The sequence below is a fragment of the Molothrus ater genome, chromosome 7 (assembly GCF_012460135.2).
Source record: "Molothrus ater isolate BHLD 08-10-18 breed brown headed cowbird chromosome 7, BPBGC_Mater_1.1, whole genome shotgun sequence".
Classification (NCBI taxonomy): domain Eukaryota; kingdom Metazoa; phylum Chordata; class Aves; order Passeriformes; family Icteridae; genus Molothrus; species Molothrus ater.
The window spans coordinates 786,072-806,158 of NC_050484.2; the positions used below are offsets into that span (position 1 = coordinate 786,072).

The 20,087-nt window shown below is 44.5% G+C and overlaps 1 protein-coding gene across 9 annotated transcripts in view; it reads right to left on the bottom strand.

Annotated features, from left to right (window-relative positions):
• AGAP1 (ArfGAP with GTPase domain, ankyrin repeat and PH domain 1) overlaps positions 1 to 20,087 on the bottom strand; it is a 327,099-nt gene that overhangs the window by 39,726 nt on the left and 267,286 nt on the right. For 5 of the 9 annotated variants that reach the window (XM_036386314.2, XM_036386313.2, XM_054515341.1 and 2 more), the window contains 4 exons: positions 19,543 to 19,620; positions 10,373 to 10,527; positions 8,184 to 8,274; positions 1,558 to 1,780 (listed from right to left, as the gene is read on the bottom strand). In XM_036386314.2, coding sequence (XP_036242207.1) covers positions 1,558 to 1,780; positions 8,184 to 8,274; positions 10,373 to 10,527; positions 19,543 to 19,620 — 547 coding nt within the window. The remainder of the gene's footprint in view (positions 1 to 1,557; positions 1,781 to 8,183; positions 8,275 to 10,372; positions 10,528 to 19,542; positions 19,621 to 20,087) is intronic. The other 4 variants (XM_054515344.1, XM_036386316.2, XM_054515343.1 and 1 more) reach the window with 1 other exon arrangement.

Consider the following 20,087-nt stretch of genomic DNA (forward strand, 5'->3'; position numbering starts at 1 on the left):
TACAGAAATAATGTGATTTTTTTTTAATAGCATTCCAATTGAGTGCAAGCATTTTCCTTTCAGCTGTTTAGAACTACTCACCTCAGCAGTAAGGAGCAACATATGTTTGTGAGGTGCAAGAATATAAAATCTCTGTACTGAAGTGATAGCAATGACTGAAAGTTCATTTCAATCTACCTGACAAAATCATCGTGCCCAATAATACACAGGTATAGAGCAGCCACCCCATTTGTGCCTGAACAAAACCTCTCTTTGGGGCTCCCTGAGCACTTTTAGATGCACAGCCATTCATCTAAGCAGCCTGATTAATGCAGTGGCTTCATTCTCGAAGATGAACCAAAGGTGGCACCACAAATTCATTTTTCAGGGCTAACGAAATAACGCAAGAAGGAACAGTTGACTTTTCTACACACAAGAGCACAAACCCAGCCCTCTGCTGCAGGAGCTGGCCCAGGCACAGTGATCCTTCCACCTGATCCAAAACTGGAAAAAGTATTCTCAAAACATCTGTCTTTGACACTGATCAGATTAATGCAGCATTAAAACTCCCCAGTTTTAGGTAGGACAACACCTCACAGGAAGATTTTCACTGTGTGGAGCTATGAGAGGCAGGTATAGAGCTGTTCTCAAAGGAGACAGCCCCCCAGCAGCTCATGGTTTCACATAGATCACACACAAAGAAAGTCAACAAGTCCATGGCTGTCACCATCGTATTTCCTGGAAAAATCCCTTTGCCAGGATTTCTTCCTCTGGGAAGCTGAGAAGCCTCGGAGAAAAAGGAAAACAATAATTATCTCATTTGCTTCTCCTGTGTTTTGCTGCTTTGGAATGTGGCTGGAGATTGTTTATCCAACAGGTGAATTGCTTTTACTCAATGACCAATCACAGCCAGGCTGTGTCAAACTCTGGAGAGTCACGAGTTTTTCATCAGTATCTTGTTAAGCCTTCTGTCTGTATCCTTTCTCTATTCTTTAGTATAGTTTAGTATAGTACTCTTTAATATATAATATAATATCAAAAAATAATAAATCAGCCTTCTGAGAACATGGAGTCAGATTCATCTTTCCTTCCTGCCATGGGAGACCCTGAAAACACCACGCATGGCCAGCAGGACTTGGAACACCCCTGAGCAGATTGTTGTGAAAAATTCATCCAAAGACCTGACAGCCAGGTACAAATCCCCTGAAACTCTGAAGGAAGATTGTTAATGACAAACTGACAGACCAAAAGGCAGGAACTTGGTGGCCCACTGAGACAAAGGAGCACATGACAGGACAATTTGGATGGAGGAAGAAGCAGGTGGGAGGTTTCCATCTCCCACTGAACAGAAAACTGCAGAGCTGCTGAGCAAACCTCCACAAGAGCGAGAAAGCAATGAGGTCACTCAACTTTTGCCACCTCCCACTTTGACACACGTTCTCCCTGGGCACACAGTGAGGCTATAAACAAGGTGAGGTTATAAACAAGGTGAGGTTATAAATCACGACTTTCCCACAAGGGAGAACTCCAAAGCGGCAGCGGCACGCGCCGGGCGAGGCGCGGCGAGCACGAACCCACCTGGTGGAGTCTGGGGAAGGCTTCACGTGGCCTTGGCTGTTCTCCTCCCACACACTGTTGGCCAGCTCGTTGCCAATGGCTGACATGACCTTGATGAGCTCGATGGGCCAGTCGTCCAGGTCCAGGGAGCGCACGCGGGACAGGTGCGTGCCGAGGTTGCGGTGGATACCTGAGCATTCGATGCAGATGAGGGCTCCCAGGTTGAGGCTGGCCCAGTCGGGGTCTGCAGGGCAAGGACACAGCAGTTAGGACAAGGGAACACCCCACAGAACTTCCCAGCTGGTGGTTGTGCATGAAGGTTTTGGTTCTAGAGGTGTCTTGTCCTATGGAGCAGCTGGGAGGTTGTCCGGGGTCAGTGGAGATGCCAACGATTCAAGGGTACAGAAAAATGAAATGTGGTGTCTCAAAGGATGCATCACTCCACCTCCAGCCAAAAAACCCCAATGAACTAGAGGGGAAAGGAGAAACAGAGGCAATATAACCATGGTGGTGGGTAAAGGATGATGGAGCAGTCCCTCCCTGGGAACCCAGAGCTGCTTGTAGTCAGCTGAAAGGGGAAAAGGAGAAAAAAACAGAGCCTAGAAACAATTATCTCCTGCTAACTCCATCAATAACCACACACACCAGCAGCTATGTGTGGCCCTTCCATCTGACTCTTCTTCCATCTCCAGCATCAGGGAGATAAACACCAAGGTGGAAATGTCCCACCTGGAACACCCCCGGTTCCAGGGCACGAGCCAGAAGGATTGCACCCACCCAAAACAACCCCACACAGGGTGACACGGGGACAAACCTGACGCAGGATGGGAAAGCCCATTTCCCAACATGGTTCAAAGCTCTTTTGCCACTGTACTGTGTAATTCAAATCTAGATTTGTATGGATTGCCTTCTCTCCCAACAAACATTCACCTTAACAAATGCAACTGAAGACACATGAGAGGAATTTTGGTTGGTTTTTTCCTAACCAGATCTTTTCTTCATGCCTCACTCTGGGCATCCCAAAGAACTACCCCAAATGCCATGCAGGAAGAAAATGGGGATAAATTAAGAGGGCAGGCAATTCTTGTTCCTATCTAAACAAAATTAGGAGCTGATAGAAAATGAATTTCCAGTGTTTCCTTCTCTTGTGAAAAATTCATCCAAAGACTCGTCTCGACTTTGTGTAACCCACAACTGAAAAGCTCAAATATGTAGAAACAAAACATTTTCTAGTTCTTTCCTATGTCATGTTTGGACAAAAAATAGGAAAGGAAATAATTTTAATAGTGAAGTCCCACATTTCACTGAAGGCACTGACTGACATTTTTCAACGAGTCCATTGAAATCTAAAAATGCAACCAAAAAGAAAAATCCCCCGTCTTATTCCACTTGAGCAGAAAAGCACATCTTTTGTTTAGAAGTTCCTGTTCATACCAAGTCTTATATAATACATAATTTAATACCCACATTATAAATATACAACATTTCAGATCTCAAAAAAATCAGGTGAAACAAAACTCCTGCCATGCTTTCCAAGCTTTTGGTACAACAACCACAACAAACTCTTTCAATTCCTTAATTCTTCATATACCTCCACTGTTGTTTTGCCAGTGAGGGAACCAGTGGTGTACCTGAAACACATTAAAAACCCCTCAAAATCTCAATTTGTTGGTATAAATTTGAACACAGCAAGTAATAATTTGGAATTTGCAAACTGTGACTCGGATGAAACCCCTGACCTGCAAAGGCCAGGGTTATCCTCACAAAAATCCAAAGTGCAATGAGCTCTAAGAGGCATGAACTCAGAATGAAGCAGGAGAATGGAATACCAACTCACATTATTCCAATTATTCTGACAGAACTGGAGTTAAGGACCTGACCTCCCTCCCAAACACCTCTCTACTTGAAGCACATGTAGTGCATCTCGTACTGAAAAAATTCTTTAAATACTCCCCTGCTTCAGAGCATCACAGAATGGTTTGGGTTGGAAGAGCCTCTCAGTTGCCAGCACTGCTAGGACTGAAGGAGTCCCCCAAAACAACCACCAGGAGGTTCCATGAAATTTTAGCAAGATATTATTTTCAATTTCAACAATCTGACAACACAGAGCTGGGTGGGAATGTGGCAAACGAGGCAAGGCAAGGGCTGAACTCGTTACAGAAATAAAAATTGTTTTCACCAATGCACACCACAAGTGGTTAGAAAGCTGTAACTATTCAAGGTTGGGGTTTCTTTAACTTTAAAGATGATGCAAACCCAGCTCCCTTTTCCTGCTGATGGTGAGAGTAACTCTGAATTGGAGGATGTTCACAAACATGTGGCAGGTGTGGGCATCAAGGTTTGAGCAGGTGTGGGCATCAAGGCTTGACAGCAAAAGGAAGAAAAAGCCCACTCAGTGCAGCTAGAAGTGCTTTACTTAGAATTGGTCAAACAAAAAATGAGCTTTTTAGCACCACTGAATACATCCAGATTACAATTTTCAGCTGTTCATAGCCTCAAAAATGCTCAGCTCACTCCTTCCCTGAAAATTCTTCCCCACTCTGACTCTCACCTCAATCAGCTTCACCCTTTGGAGGTGAACACTCTCTAAGGAAAATAACCCATCCCCACTGTCTCCTTCATCCCTTTGGATTCTGATGAATGGCTGAACCTTCCTGAGGTCAGCAGCTGTGAGATATCCCTGGGCTGAGCAGCAGGAATTGCTGGAAGGAGGAGCAGAAGAGCCAGGGAAAGCAGAAGCAGGGGTGAAGGCATCTCCAGTTGCTGCAGAAGGGGGAGAGAAGTTTGCAACTCTCCTATTCTTTTTTTTTCCTATTCTGCATGAAAAACTGAATTTTGTGATGAGTGGGACCAGATTGTCCAAATTATTATCTCAATGTTTGGCTTTCAAATACAAACTACACCAGAGTATATGATCAGACTCCTGGAATGGAAAACTCATGATGAGAATCCATGTTTTTAAACCCTCCCTGTTTTCTTCTACAACAGCAAAGACCTGATGCTCCATCTTCTCCAGGTATCTTGGAAGAGGTGACTGCTATTTATCCTCTGCTGAGCCAAAATCCAGAATTCACCTGCGTTTGCCTGAACTATTGGATCACCTTGGGTGGCTTTTCCAGAGAGAGTCAGCACCGGGACTCTGCTGCTTTGGAAAAGGCCACACCAGCTTCCTTTTGGAACATTAAATCATTTCCTGGGCACAAACTCTAGCTCCTAAAGAGCACTTTGCCTCTTCTCTTGCTCTGGGATGGGAATGTTAGCAGGAGAATATTGAATAACTTTAGCTGGAGGCTGCCAAAGGGCAGGGATGCTGGTGGAACACAGCTGCTGGATTAACATCCAACAAGGCAGAATTCCCTGGTGAGACAAAGTGCTCAAAAGCCAAAGAGCTCCAGAAAGAGGGAGAATGAGACTTCTGAAGTGGAAGATTGATGGCTCCTGAATAGAGCTGAGGGATGGCAACATCTCACCCTCCTGTGCCCCCTAACATCTGGCTCTGTGGAGATGCAAACAGTGTGAGGCTTCCACCGAGTGCCTGGGTTTGTGATGTTAAGTGCTCTGGGGGTAAGGACCTCCCCAGCAAGGGAGGCAAGGGAATAAAGCAAAGCCCTGCAGAAAAAGTAGCAGGCTGAGGTTCACCTCCTCCCTGTGTGTGTGTTTACACTTTAAGATCCACAGCTTTGGAAATAGCTCACATTTTTCCAAAGGAACAACAGTGGCCTTAAAATCAGGAAGGTCAAACAGCAAGAGGAGTCAAAGAGGGTATAAATCACCTGTGAGAATCCAAACAAGTCCAGCTGAGATTCCAAAGTCATCCCCCCATAAAAGCCACATGACAGAGGGTTGCCAGAATGGGCTGTCCCACTCTGCCCTCTCCCAGCAACAAGCTCCTGGCACATTCCTGCTGCTGGCACCGGGCACCGGGGCCAGCTTGACCCATGAGCAATCTGGTTGAGAACCAGATTGGGTGGGGGGAAAAAGAAACCCAAAAAGGGTAAAAGAATGCTGTTTTCTTGCACAAGCATTTTCTTGATGAAGCATTCATCCTGGCTGCATAAATCCTGGGATATGTGCATGGCTGGGGAGAGAAACACCAGCCTTCGGGACAGTCTGGGCAGAGCTGAGGTGGATCAGAAGGATGTTGTAGAAGTTGTCTGCACTGAAGGGATTTCATCTTATAGATACATAATATAACCTCCCAAAATATATAAATAAAAATGTAATTGTATATTTTATAAATAAATATCTAGTTAGCAAGGCTAGGAGTGTGGAGTGTGGGTAGGGCTGAGGTGGATCAGAAGGATGTTGTGGAAATTGTCTGCACTGAAGGGATTGCATCTTATGGATATATTATATAACATCCCACAAATAAATAAATAAAGAAATAAATATAAAACTAATAGAATATGTTTGTATATTTTATAAATAAGTATCTAGAGTTAGCAAGGCTAGGAGTGTGGAGTCTAGGTAGAGCTGAGGTGGATCAGATGATGTGGAAGTTGTCTGCACTGAAGGGATTGTATCTTACAGATACATAATATAACCTCCCATAAATATATATATATATAAATGGAATATGTTTGTATATTTTATAAATAAATATGCAGTTAGCAAGGCTAGGAGCGTGGAGTGTGGGTAGGGCTGAGGTGGATCAGAAGGATGTTGGGTGTGAAAGTTGTCTGCACTGAAGGGATTGCATCTTATGGATATATAATATAACCTACCATATATATATATATATATATATATATATATATATATATATAAATATTTGTATATTTTATAAATATAGTTATCAAGGCTAGGAAAATGCCACCCCCAGTGGACCCAGCACCACTCCCACCACGGGCTGCTCAGAGGCAGCAGTGAGTGCTTCAAATGAGCTAAATATCCATAAATGAGCTAAATATCCATGCAGGTCACTTCCAGACCCTCTCCAACTCATCCACAGCACACACCCTTCCTGCCTTCCTCCTGAGCTGCATCAAAGCTTTGGGGGAAATCTCAATGGCTGCCAGGTCACTATGAAAGAACACCAATAAATAAGACTTGCTTTGGGCCCCAGGTGCTAAAACACCACTCAAACCAAGCTTTTCCCTGGTTTAGCATGTGCTGGATCACTTAGAGTGAAAGCAGGGGCCAAATTATTGGTGCAAAAGCACCTGCAATAGTGTACAAATGTTCCTTTTACACTGGGGGGTCAGAATGGCTTAGACCAGGAGTCAGAATCCCAAGCAGCCAAGCTTTAAAAATAAAAATCGCACCTGAAGAAAAGTAAGCGAATATTTTTCCATTTTAAGCATGTGTCAAAATGGCAAGGAAAGTTCTGACTTCCAAATATCAAAGAAATAAAAATGCACAAGTTCTCAGTCCTTTAGCTCCTACAACTAATTGCTTTAGAGCAAGAGAACTTCCTTTCTGTGGCTTTGTTGCAAACCCCTGGAACTAAAGAGCACCAGAATAATGGCCTCAGTCGGGGTTAGTGAGGTGAAGCACAGCTCAAAGTATTCCTGAGAACACTCTTCTGAACGCTAAGCATATGTTTCAAAAAATAAAAAAAAAAGGGGGGGAAGAAACACAAAGGGGAAGAAAAAAAATCCAAAATCAGTTTTCTAGTATCCAGATATAATGAGCAATGACTTTGGTTTCTTCTGACAAGCAAGCCTGAAAAACCAAACCAAAAAAGCAGCAATCAAGCTCTACCTCTTTGAAAATATTACCATGGCACATGTGCTCTCACCACACAAAACGGAGGGAAATGGAAGGGACTGGTGTCAAACAGCAAACTTTCTGCCTTTTCTTTGAAGGGAAGTACAGAAATGCTGACATTCAATGTGAAACAACGAGGGGGAAAAATCAGATGCACTTGATGTGGCAGATATTGAGCATAAATTAAGATCAAACAAGTCTGGTTAAGCAAATCCTTCATGAAGCAGAGATGTGCAAATAAGGGAGGGGATGCCACAGCAGGGAGCTGTGGAAACCCAGGACACCAGGAATATTTCTCTGTCTTCTCTGGGGTGCCCTGACCCCCAGGGGAGCACTGACTTTGACCCTCATTCATGGAGAAAGTTTCCTAAAGATAGGAAGATAGACTAGATAGACTATCATCCACAAAAGTGTGAAATAGATTATAGGGAGCAGTGCAGGTGTATCACTTGGTGAGAAATTTAGGTTTTGGGATTTTTAGCATGGTGTGGATGGAAGCAAGATGGAGGGCACAGGGTGTCCTCCTGGGTTTCTTCTTCATGCTTCTTCTTCCTCCTTCTCCATGGGTTTGGGTGGCATTTTGTAATTGGGTGGAAAAATCTGCATTGCAGCTCTTTGGGATCAGTTATTGGGTTAAAAGGGGAAATCTAAGTGTAAATTCTTAATTGAATAGTTTAGCTTTAAAAGACCTTGTAACAAGAGATTGTTGGCCATTTTGTGCTTTCTGATGAAAAGCTGCTGAACTCATGGTTGTGAGACTGTTTTACTGATAAGAAATAACAAACACCTGAGTCCAAACAGGAATGACTGTCTGGAGTGCCTTCAATCCAAACCCAGAGAAACCAACAGCTGAACCCCCCCCAGGAAGGCAGGGCTGGGTGCTGCCAGGGCCTGGCCAAGGAGGAGGGGTCAGAGGTGCAGTCAGGTGCTGTACTCACTCTGTGCCTCGCAGTCCACGCAGTGGGAGTTGCCTCTGATGTTCCTGATGGACTGCAGGGCCATGGCCTCGTTCTGACTGGTCAGGCGCGACTGTGGGGAGCCAGAGACACCGGTGAGCAGCAGGAACCCAAAAAAACCCCAATGACACCACTGTCAGCTGAATGAGCAGCCAACCCCAAAGCTCAGACCAAGGTCAAATTAATACAGTCAAGGAACCTCAAGTCTTGAGTTGCCTCTCAAGGACCAGTGGTCCCTTGGCACCTCCCAGACTTTTGGGGTCTCCAGCCTGGATTCTAACAGAGGGAAATGGAGCTTGGGAATGAACCCTGCTCTTCCCAAGAGCAGCAGCCACACTGTAGGCTTGCTTCTTGAGATAAATGAGACAAGAATATTATTTTACAAGATCAATTTCTTTTATCGATGTGTGTGCTTGTGCTAATGAAGACTAAGGGATGGTTTGCAGAAGGGGCTGGAACTTTTTCATCATTCAAAGGTCAGATTTCACCCAGTGGCTCCCCTTTAAATGCTCCCCAGGATGACCTGCCCATGACCTCTGCTGGGGGAGACTCTCCTGATGTACAGGCAGATTAGCTCTAGCCAACTGTCTTAGGCTGGAAATGCAAGATGTGCCTGGGGGTGTGAATTCTATTCTGTGTCTGTTAGAGCTGGGGCAGTTCTCTTCTGTTCCTTGGGCAGTTTTCTTTATCTCTCCCACAAACCAGTCCTCCCTCAGGGAAATATCTTGTGTTCATGGGCCATTGAGTGTCACTGCATGACTGATAAAATTACATCATCCCATTGGGAGAAGCTCTGCCCAGGGGGAGGAGCCAAGCATTCCTTCCTGGATATAATCTGATGGTTGGAACACACAGCACCTTTCCCACTGGATTCCCAGAGGAGCAGCCCTTTCCCACTGGATTCCCAGAGGAAGACCAGACCAATCTACCCCACCACTGGATCTTCAGAGGAAAACTCCACCCTTCTACAGGATCCCTGCTCCAGCAGAACCACACCTGTCTCTGCAGGAGGGCTGCAGCCACCCTTTAATGGGACTGCTGCCAACACCCTGACACACAGGGAGTCAGGCCATATTCTCACTCTGTCAGTGTTGTTCTGTATTACTGCATTGGTTTGGGGTTTTTTTCCTTCCCTATTAAAGAACTGTTATTCCTGCTCCCATATCTTTGCCTGAGAGCCCCTTAATTTCAAACCTATAACAGTTCAGAGGCAGGGGGTTCACATTTTCCATTTCAGGAGAGGCTCTGCCTTCCTTAGCAGACACCTGTCTTTTCAAACCAAGACACCAAGTAGGACTTGTGGATGTCCACCTGGAGACACAACTGCCATGGGGCACCTGCTAAACCTGTCCACCCAACTGCCCTTTGCTGTTCCAGCCAGTTCTTCTGACATGCTTTGGGAACCCAGTGAGAAAAACCTCTCTGAGCCATTGCCCAGCCACTCTCTATCCTTTTGTATTCATCTTTTTAGGTAGGTGTTAATGTACAAACTTCCCCTTCTGTGCTCTGGTAACACGCATTCATTTCAGAATGTGTGAACCCATGCTAAGCAAGAAACATGTAAGCTGTGATTTTCCTCCATCTCAGGAATATATGTTGATAAAAACCCATTTTTTAACACAAAATGGGAAGTAAATTGTGTTATGGTGATGGTAATTACTGGTGTTTGATCCAGTCTGTCACACCAGGGCAATGAAGGCAGGCATTCATTTAAAAATATGAGTCTCCCTTGCAGTATAAAATCATGAAAGACAACTGTTAGGTGGGTAATATTAAAGGATCTACAGTTCTGGACTGAAATGACCAACAATCATTGGCCATTTCTGTCCCTCAATCACCACTCAGCACCTTGCTCTCTCTGTGAACTGTTTACAGACAATTGCCCTCAAGACACACAAGTTCTCCCAAAATGAGCATTGGCTGAGGACATCTCAGATTTTAAACATTTGTTTTGACAGGAAAGGTGAGCAGATTCCTTCTGTCACCAAAGGAATGCATTCCAAGGGGGAAAGCTGCTCCTCCCAGGCCATGTTCAGAGAGCTCCAACCCTGCTCAGCCGTGGGGGGAACACACACAGCTCGAAGAGTAAGGGCTTAAAATCCAGAATTTGCTACCATCCTGATGATCCCCTGACCCATGGCTTATTGCCAGCATTGCTGTGTGCCCCATACCTTGTTCTTGCTGCTCTCACAGGACTGTAAACTGGCCAGGATCTGGCTCTCTATGGCTTGGACCCATGCATCCCTCTCTTCATAGGTGGTTGCTTCAAAGTGCCAAGTCTGGCCCGTGAGAGAGACAATGATAAACTCAAAGTTCTCTTCTTGCTCTGGAAAAAAAAAAAAGAAAGAAAAAAATAAATGCAATAGGAAGAAAAGCTTAAGTTAAGGACAGTGAAAAGAACAATCTTGGTTGGTAAGAACTTGTGTTACTCAATGGTTTTAAGCTGAAGGAGGGTAGATTTGGATGAGATACTGGGGAGAAATTGTTCGCTGTGAGGATGGGCAGGCCCTGGTACAGGGTGCCCAGAGCAGCTGTGGCTGCCCCTGGATCCCTGGAAGTGTCCAAGGCCAGCTTAGACAGGGTTTGGATCAACCTGGGACAGTGGAAGGTGTCCCTGCTCATAGCAGGGGGTGGCACTGGATAATTTTGAAGGTCCCTTCCAATCCAAACCATTCTGGGACTGTGCAAATCCTGTGAGTGCAGGTCTGGATCCTGCCCTGCACAGTGCACCAGGAAACAACCAGGATCCACTCTTTGCTGTGCAGATAAAGCAGTGGTTTGGGTAAATACTCAGTCCCTGTGTTTGTGAGCTTGGAATTGAGTCTGTGCCTTAATCAAACATAAAGTGGCCAACAAGCATCATTCAGATTTAAACCTGAGGTGCTAAAAGCTGCATAATGTAAAAATCAAAGGGTACCACAAAATAAAAGATGAATGGACCACAAAGAGCTGACAATACAGAAAATGTAACAATTTACCCTCTTCTTTCAAGCAGTTTTTACAAGCACAGATATATTAAAGCAGATGTGGACATTTTCTCCTCTACAGCACAAATACTGGGATAATAATAATAATAATTACTGGGCTACAATACAGGATTAAAATCAGTTCAGCCTATTCAACATCCACATGTGACATGGGAGATGAGAAAATGATCTAAGAAGCCAGGAGAGAGGGTCACTGAAATATCCTTAGGGCTGCTGGAGGAGGAGGACAAGTATTCAGGCCAGAGGAGCAGCGCATGGAAATACCAGCAGCACTGAAATAAATGGACACACACCCCACCTACACATGGGACACCAATGCCAAATTAAAAAAAAAGAAAATCAAGGAAGCTGAAACAGAGTTAAGTGCAATTGGGGCGGGCTGGCACAAAGCATGAAAGGAAAAGAATAATAGAGCACAAAATTCTGGTGAACATCAGCCATAACGAGCTTCAGAAAGAACATTTTGTCTGATAATGACTGATTATATATTCAGAGCCATGGCACTACTGTGTTCCCTCATCATCTATAAACATGCAAAGATCAGGGACAAATCCAGCAGCAGATTTAAGGACAGCACTGCTGGCAGCTGTGTTCCCAAGCTGGGGGACAAGGGCTTTTCTTGGATAAGCTCCATGTCATGCTGTAAGGATGCCTCAAAGGCAGCAGGAGGTGACTTGGCACCTCCAGGAGGGGATAAACACAGAGCTGAATGTCATTTTCAGGTGCAGGGAGGTACCTGAAGGTCCAGTTAATTTACTGGAAAACAGTGCATGGGGTAAGTGGGAAAAGAAATCATGGAATATCCAGAGTTGGAAGGGATCCAGAAGGATCAGACCCCCAACAATCTCACCCTGTCCATCCCTGGGAGTGGTGTCCAAACCCTCCTGGAGCTCTGGCAGCCCTGAGGCTGTGCCCAAACCCTGGGGAGCCTGGGCAGTGCCCAGCACCCTGTGGGGGAAGAACCTTTTCCTAAAATCCCACCTAAACCCCCCTGGCACAGCTCCATGTCATCCACCTGGGTCAAAGATGAATGATGCACAGCTACAAGTGTTCCACTTTAGCAACACACTGTTCCAGACCAACAGGTAGAGACATTACCCAAAATGCCATGAATTAATCATGGCCAAAGCCTCGTTTATCAAGCAGAGCTTTCAGGGTTTCCTGAGGAAGATCTAAGAGGAACTACTCCACAAGAAATGAAGTCACATTCAGCCCTGTGCACTGGCTCCTGTAGGACAACACAGGAGTTAAAGTCTCTGCAGCACCACTGACTCCTCTGATCTCCTCTTTAAGAATGCTGATCACACACACACACTTGGAGCTGGGTTGCCCAGGAGAAATAAGCCCAGGAGAGCTGCAACACCTTTTCAGGTGGGGCTGGAAGGACATGTTGAGGTCCAAAGAAGAAAACGGAGCTGGGGAAGGGTCTGGAGCCCCAGGAGGGGCTGAGGGAGCTGGGAAGGGGCTCAGCCTGGAGCAAAGGAGGCTCGGGGGGCCCTTGTGGCTCTGCACAGCTCCTGCCAGGAGGGGACAGCCGGGGGGTCGGGCTGTGCTCCAGGGAACAGGGACAGGAGCAGAGGGAACGGCCTCAGGCTGGGCCAGGGCAGGCTCAGGATGGGCACAGCAGGAATTTCCCCATGGAAAGGGTGCTCAGGGATTGAAGGGGCTGCCCAGGGAGGTGTGGAGTCTTGAGAAAATTTGTAAATGTGACACTTAGGGACATGGATTAGTGGTGAACGTGGCAGTGCTGGATTAACTGCTGCACTTGATGATCTTGTAGGTCTTTTCTAACCTTAATAATTCCATGATTCTATATCCACTGAAGCTTCAGATTTACTCCTCAAAAAGCTGTGCTGGTTGAAGGCATCCTCCTTAATTTTTTCTGCTTAAACATGCCAATATTTCTTTTCCCCAAACTCAACTGTGAAACAAAGCAGCAGTGCCTGCTCCACATCAGCCCCAGGGCAATTCCTTCAGAAGACAAGGAACAAACCTGTTCCTGTATGTCCTTAAGCACAGCACACAGGAACAGGAAAATCCAGGCAGGAGGATGAAGTTGTTCACTTCTTACTCTTCAGCCAAATTATAGCTTGTGCTATTTAAATCCCTGTGAGCCCAATCACAAAATTTTATTAAACAGTTTTCCATGTTTAACAGTTATTCATGGAAAGGTCCACTATAATAGTATTTTAGCACCATCAACCTGTCGAAATCAACCTGCCCAATTACTCCAAACTACATTAATAACACCGGATATTACACTAATTGTGTCCAGTTTCTATGCAGACGAGGTCCCACGGGGCTAATTTTGCATCCTCAGGGGCAAGCAACTCAGCCATCAGCCTGATTTCACCAGGAATCCCTCCTCATTACACAAGTTCAGGCTGTCAAACTTTTTTTTTTTTTTTTCTAAAGAAAAAAAGGTTAATGGGCCAATCAGTCATCAATTATTTCCTGGAAGGGCAGCAGAGGAAGGGTTAAAGTGTGAAGAACCAGCTGCCACTGACTTCCATTTGGAAGTTATTATCATCAACAGGAGATGTCTAAAATGCTGTTGTTGTTTGTTTTGCCTTTTTTTTTTGTTTTTGTTTTGAAGAGAGAAGGGTGGCTGGGAGGGGAGGATGGGAAATGAACCAAAACTGTGAGATTGTGATGATATGGAGGGAAAAGCACAAGAGGTTTTTTCTTTTAGTGGAAGCCCACACGGAATCAGTGAATTTTAGGGTGCCCAGATGTGGCTGCCCCATCCTTGGAAATGTTCCAAGCCAGGTTGGATGGGGCTTGGAGCAGCCTGGGATAGCGGGAGGTGTCCCTGCTCATAACAGGGGTGGGATGGGATGGGCATTAAGGTCCCTTCCAAATCAAATCATTCTGGGGTTCCAGGGACACTTCTCACCATCATCCTTCCACAGCCAACTGCATTTAACCCAGGTTCACAATTTATTTTGCTATTTTGCTCTGCCAAAAGCCAGACACTGCCACAGCCCACCCACTTCTGGAAAACAAAGAGAGAAAATTTCTCAGGAGCAATGCATTGTGGGAGAAAAAACAAAAGTTCAGGGCATGGCCCCCCTGCCTTCCCCATGCCACGTGTTTGGGATGTGGGACTGGGATCAGGTTTAGAAACCCACACTGAAAATTACCACAGGATACAATTAGTCCATAACTTGTTCCAGAGAACTCCTTTTTTAGTCTGTGGAATGTAGGGAAAACACATGTCCAGGAGCACTCACACCTCCTGGTGTCTCTCAGGAGTGGCTCTGAATAATGTGCACAAATCACTTGGTCTCCATCTCCACTCCCCTCCTATTTTACCTTCACTCTAAAGAACTGCATAAATAACACCTTGCACCACCAGTGAGTGACACAATTCCAAGTCACAAAATCCTAGAAGATCAGGTTGGGAGGGACCTCAAGGATCACCTGGTCCAACCTTTCAGCAAGGCAAGGGCTCCTTTCTGCTGTGCAGGAATCACACCCATCCTAGAAGGTGGCTTTTAAATAAATACATATGAAGGTACATCTAAAAGGCATTTATGAGTATTTTGCCAGAATAAGACTGGATTTTCTGGCTTCCAGGCCAACCAGGGTGTCCATTTGTATCTCTGCCCAGCACAGCTGTGTGACAGCAGAGGATGCTGGTGCTGCTGCTAATTAACAGTAACTCATCATGCACACCTGGAGGGTGGTGCCACTCACACAGGAAACACTTCCCAGGAAGAAGAAGTCAAGTGCAGCACCAAACCCCCTCGAGGGTGTGTTTCAAATGCTCCTGAAGCACCTTCAAGAGCTGAGGTTGCAGCCTGAATCCCAGCCAAGCCTGCCTCAAGTAACACCCAGACCTATTTCAGCTCCTTTTTCATCTCTCCTGAAAATCTCTTCTGCTCAAGCACCATAACCCTTCATCCTTTCAAAAGGAGGAGAGGGAAGAGCTGCTGGGGTGCCCTGGGAAGCAACAGGAGTTGTTTACAAGCACAGTTTGTTTACAACAGTTGTTGTGTTATTTATGTCCCACGTGGGTTGGGTCAGTTACCTTTGCCACTCAGTGAGAATCACCCCCCTCACTTGGCAGATAAGTATGTTTATTAGCAGCCTCAATTAAGGAAATATTTGTGCCATGTCCCACTGGGCATGGCTATGCTAATACTTCTCTCCCCTTTCCAAACCCAGTGTCTAAATCTAATTAGTTCTGAAAATCAACCCCATCAGGACAAGGGAGCTCTGCTGTCGCTTGCCCACAGCTCTTGGTAAAGGTTGTGTTCCACTGGAAGAGTTTTATTCTGGTTTAAATCACATTTCTCTGAGTGGTGGAGAAAGGCTGAAGGCATTGAAGCCCTCTCCCTCTTGGGCTCGATGTTTTATTTGGGTGCCAAGACAACCCAAGATGAAAAATTTTTAAAAATTCAGATTAGACAGAAAAATTTTTAAAAAATCCAGTTTACATGTAACTTCCTGCATGGCAGCAACAGCATCACTTTAAAACCAAAAGTAGCTTGGGACTGCCAAGTATGAGACCCCAAACAAAAAAGTTTTCCCTCAGTGCCCAACAAATCCAACCAAAATCATGCAACAGTAAGGAGGGGGAAAATCAGGATTTAATATCTTTATCCATGCAGAGTACAGGTTTTTAGTTCCTTAAAGATAATCCTTCCTGCTGTGCTGCAAAATCATAGAATCACAGGTTGGTTTGAGCTGGAAGAGACCACAAAGCTCATCCAGCTCCACCCCCTGTCATGGGACACCTTCCACTATGCCAGGATGTTCCAAGCCCTGTCCAACCTGGCCTGAAATCTGTTGGTACAGGAGAAATTATTCTGTATTTTAATAACATTGCCATGATAACAGGTACCAGGTACCCTTAAAACCAGAGTGGGGTTTGTTTGAAGCAGAACTCACTGCTATTTATATACTATAGAAATATTATATACTCACTGCTATTTATACTCACTGCTATTTATGAAATTTACTATATATATATACTATATATATATATACTATTTAAATATGAAATATACAATATATACTGTATACTAGTATATAATATTATATACTCACTGCTATTTATATAATACTACCTATTTTCCCCCCTAAAAAAGCAAAGGATTGCTTCAAGCCTGGCTGCCTGCAACAGGGAGCACATGGGACTCTCTCATTTGGCTTCCTATGGAAAACCACCCAAAATCTGACAGCTAAAGAGTTTAGACAAACTCTACCATGAATGAAAGTAAGATTTCTTGTAATGAGACAGATCTGATGGAGGAGGTAACTCTGCAATTTTGGGACAAGGCAGGGGTTGGGCTCTGCTCCCAGGGAACAGGGACAGGAGGGGAGGGAATGGCCAAGGCTGGGCCAGGGCAGGCTCAGGGTGGACAGCAGCAGGAATTTCTGCATGGAAAGGGTGCTCAGGGCTTGGAGTGCAGTTCTCATCCCTGGAGGTGTCCAAGGAAGGCCTGGAGGTGGCCCTCAGTGCTCTGGGCTGGGGACAAGGTGGGCATCAGGCACAGCTGGACTCGATGGGCTGGGAGGGCTTTGCCAACCTCAGTGATTCTGTAACACCCTCAGAAGGTTGAGTCCTTCAGCTGGGATCCCACAGCTGGGGAAAATCCCACCCCAAACCTTATTTTTGCTGTGAAACAGCCAGGAGAGAGCAGCCCCTCTGATGGGGAAGCCTGAGCACAGAGTCCCCCCATGCTGGGGATTACTGAGGCCTTAGGATTTCAGCTTTTCTATTTTTCCTGTATTTTTAATCCTGCAACTCTTTAGTGTACAACTCTAAACTCCATATAAAGTGCTCCCTACTGCTTTCCCATTTTGGTCAGACACAATTCTCCTCTAGGCCTGGGAATCAAGGACACCCTGAGAGATGGAAACAAAAGTGAGTTGGGGGAACAAACTGAAATGACTTCATTACCTGCAGCTGTAATGGGGAGATTAACCCCCAACATGCAAATGGCCCAAACTTATAAAAGTATGAAAACCTTTGTCCATTTTTTGGGTGTACCCCCAGAAGACCCTTCAAGAAATAAAACTGGTTTTTATTCCCTTAATTCTGTCTGGCCTTTAGGTAGCACAAAAATCACCATGAGCTACCCAGAGCAGCACCTGGGCTGCAGCTTCCCCCAGCTCCAGCTGAGCTCTGCCCACCTGGCAGCACACCCAGAGCACCTAAAAACACCAGCAGGGAGCTAAAAATGATTGCAGAGCTTTCCAAAGCAGGGCTGAAGCTGAGGGAAATGTTTTTGGTGTGTGAATAGGTGTGAGTGCCACTGAGCAAGCATGTGCCAAGGAGCAAAGCAGATTTGTTATTCTGGACTGTCATTTCCCATCATCGTTCTCTTATTTGAAGGCATAATTATCCAAACATGTGGTTTTTAATACTTACAATGCTCATTAACTGCACATTTGCATGTCTCACCATTCCAGCTCTCACACAGTACCAGCTCACAGCTAAGAACATTGAACCTCCAGCTTTTGGGGGGGATCAAACATCCAAAAAATGATACATTTACCCAATTTTAGAATTTCATTTTGATGCTGTCTCAAAAGTTTCTGGGCCATGGCCAGCAGAACTGTGTTTCCATACCAAGGTGCCTTCAGTACTCAATTTGATCAGTAAGATAAAAGATTCCTCAAATTAGACAGGCCCTACAAAACCTTGATCTGTAAAACACAAGGGAATTCCATATATTTGTTCCTCTGCTGCAGTTTATGAACAGGTAAATAAAAACTCACAAGCTTCTCAAGCACTAAACCTGTAGCAACAAACACACCTGATCAGAGGAAAAATGGGGCTGGGAAGTATAAACAGCAAATAGAAAATTATTAAAGTGTCTTTGTGGAAAAAAGACAACCCCAAGACTTATGAATATCTGACAGTCACTCTCTGTCTTTTCATATTTATTTGGAAAGACAATGAAAGGATCAAACCAGCCAGTTTAGCAGCTCTGAAAGACAATAATTTTACACTTGGGCTGAGAAATGAAATAAAATTATAGCTAAAAAAAAAAAAAAAAAAAAAAAAAGCTGCCTGAACAAGCTGGAATAAAACCCCACTTTTGTTTCCCGTGCAGACTTTGGCAGGGAGAGCCAGGCCCCCAGCAGCAGCCTGGGCTGTAATTGTGCAAAAAAAGGCTGGTGATATAAATCACCAAAGGTTAATGATCAGGATGTGAACAGAGGGACTTGTTTACAGAAATAGCATGCAATTTAAAATTTACAAGAGATTTAATGCCACCGCTTGGCAATCACTAAAATCAACAGCCCAGAAAACAGTGACATTAAGAAAAATATTACAGTTCTAATCATTCCAAAATAAGTCAATTAGTGTTAGGGCATGAGCTGGCGATTACTTGACCCATTTGGTTCGCACTTAAGTGAAGAGAAAAAAAAAATCCCCCTCCCTTATAGCGAGATTACTGAGTTGTGACCTATTTTGCATTCCCTGTTCCTCACACCATCCCTCTTCCATGCTGCTGGAGATGGTGCTGGTGGGTTTTTTTCTCCCCCTCCCCTCCTCCTTGCTTGGTTTGCGAGTCGTTCTGACCTTTGACATTTGTAATAATAATAAAAAAAATATATATATTAAAAAAAAAAAAGTAAGTTTGTAATTGTGTTGTTTGAAGGTGGAGAGGGGAGGGGGGGGAAATAAATACATAAAATTCCATGTGCTATTATACAGAAGGCATGATGGGTGCCTTGGGTGGGGGAAAAAAAAAAAGCAATGTAAGTCAATTTGTGAACTTTGGCACTGGGTGACCTTTAGAAATACAACAATATCCAGAATTTACAAGCAAGAGTAGCACATGCAAATGACCCGGCACTGTCTCGCCTCTGGATTAGAGCTGCAAAGAACATTATGGAGAAGGCTTGCACAAAACAAATTAAGATTGTTACTTAAATGTCATGGCACACTATTGTATTTGGCTACAGATCATTACACCTGATACTAACACTTTTAAAAACCGTAATAACTTGGGAAATATTACATTGAGTGCCCACATGGAGAAAGGGAAAATATATATATATGTATCTCTTAAAAAAAATAAATAAATAAAAGGAGAAAATGGGTTCCTGAAGTAATTTAAACATCACCACTCCACGACTAGAGGGAAAGGTCAAAATTTAAGTAAGCTGAAAGGAACATGAATGGCAAAACAAAAGGCACGAAGAGAAAGATGAAAAGACCAAGTGGAATGACTCTGCAAACACGGGGTGGAAACAAACACGCATGCTCGGGGCAAATCTCATCTCCAGGGGCAGAGGGAGAGGGGCAAGGAGGGTGAAATTCTGCAGGGGTGGGTTAAAAAAAGGGGGGGAGAGAGGAGGTGTTTGTCTGGGACAGGTGGGGTTGTTACCTTCGGTGTTGGTGCTGCTGCTGCTGTAAATATTTCGCAGGCTACCAACACGGTTTAGTTTCCAAGCTTTGCGTTTGGCTGCGTCCAGAGAGCAGGAGGGGAAGAGAGAAAAAAAAATAATAATAAAAAAGAGAATAAAAATAAAGAAAAAAAGAAGGGGAAGGAAGAAAAAAAAAATTTGTTTTTTGTTTTTGTTTTTTTTTTTCAATGAAAAAGGGGAGAAAAGAACCATCAAAAAGCATGTGAAGTAAAATCCAAGCACGAGCCTGTTCACACGTGAAGAGCTACACACAGAAAATGCACACAAGGACCACTCAGCCCCTGCAATCCATGGCCAGTGTGGAAAACCTCATATTCAGAGTGATTCTTCTTTCACTCACCACAACATGACACGATTTGACAAGATTAAATGGAGCTGCTATTGGAATAGACAAAAACAGACCAGTAGAAGTCAAAAAAAAAAAAAAAAAAGAAAAAAAAAGGCAAAAAAAAAAAAGAAAAAGGCAGGAAGTATTTGTGCAGAAGATACAGGACTAGACAAAACA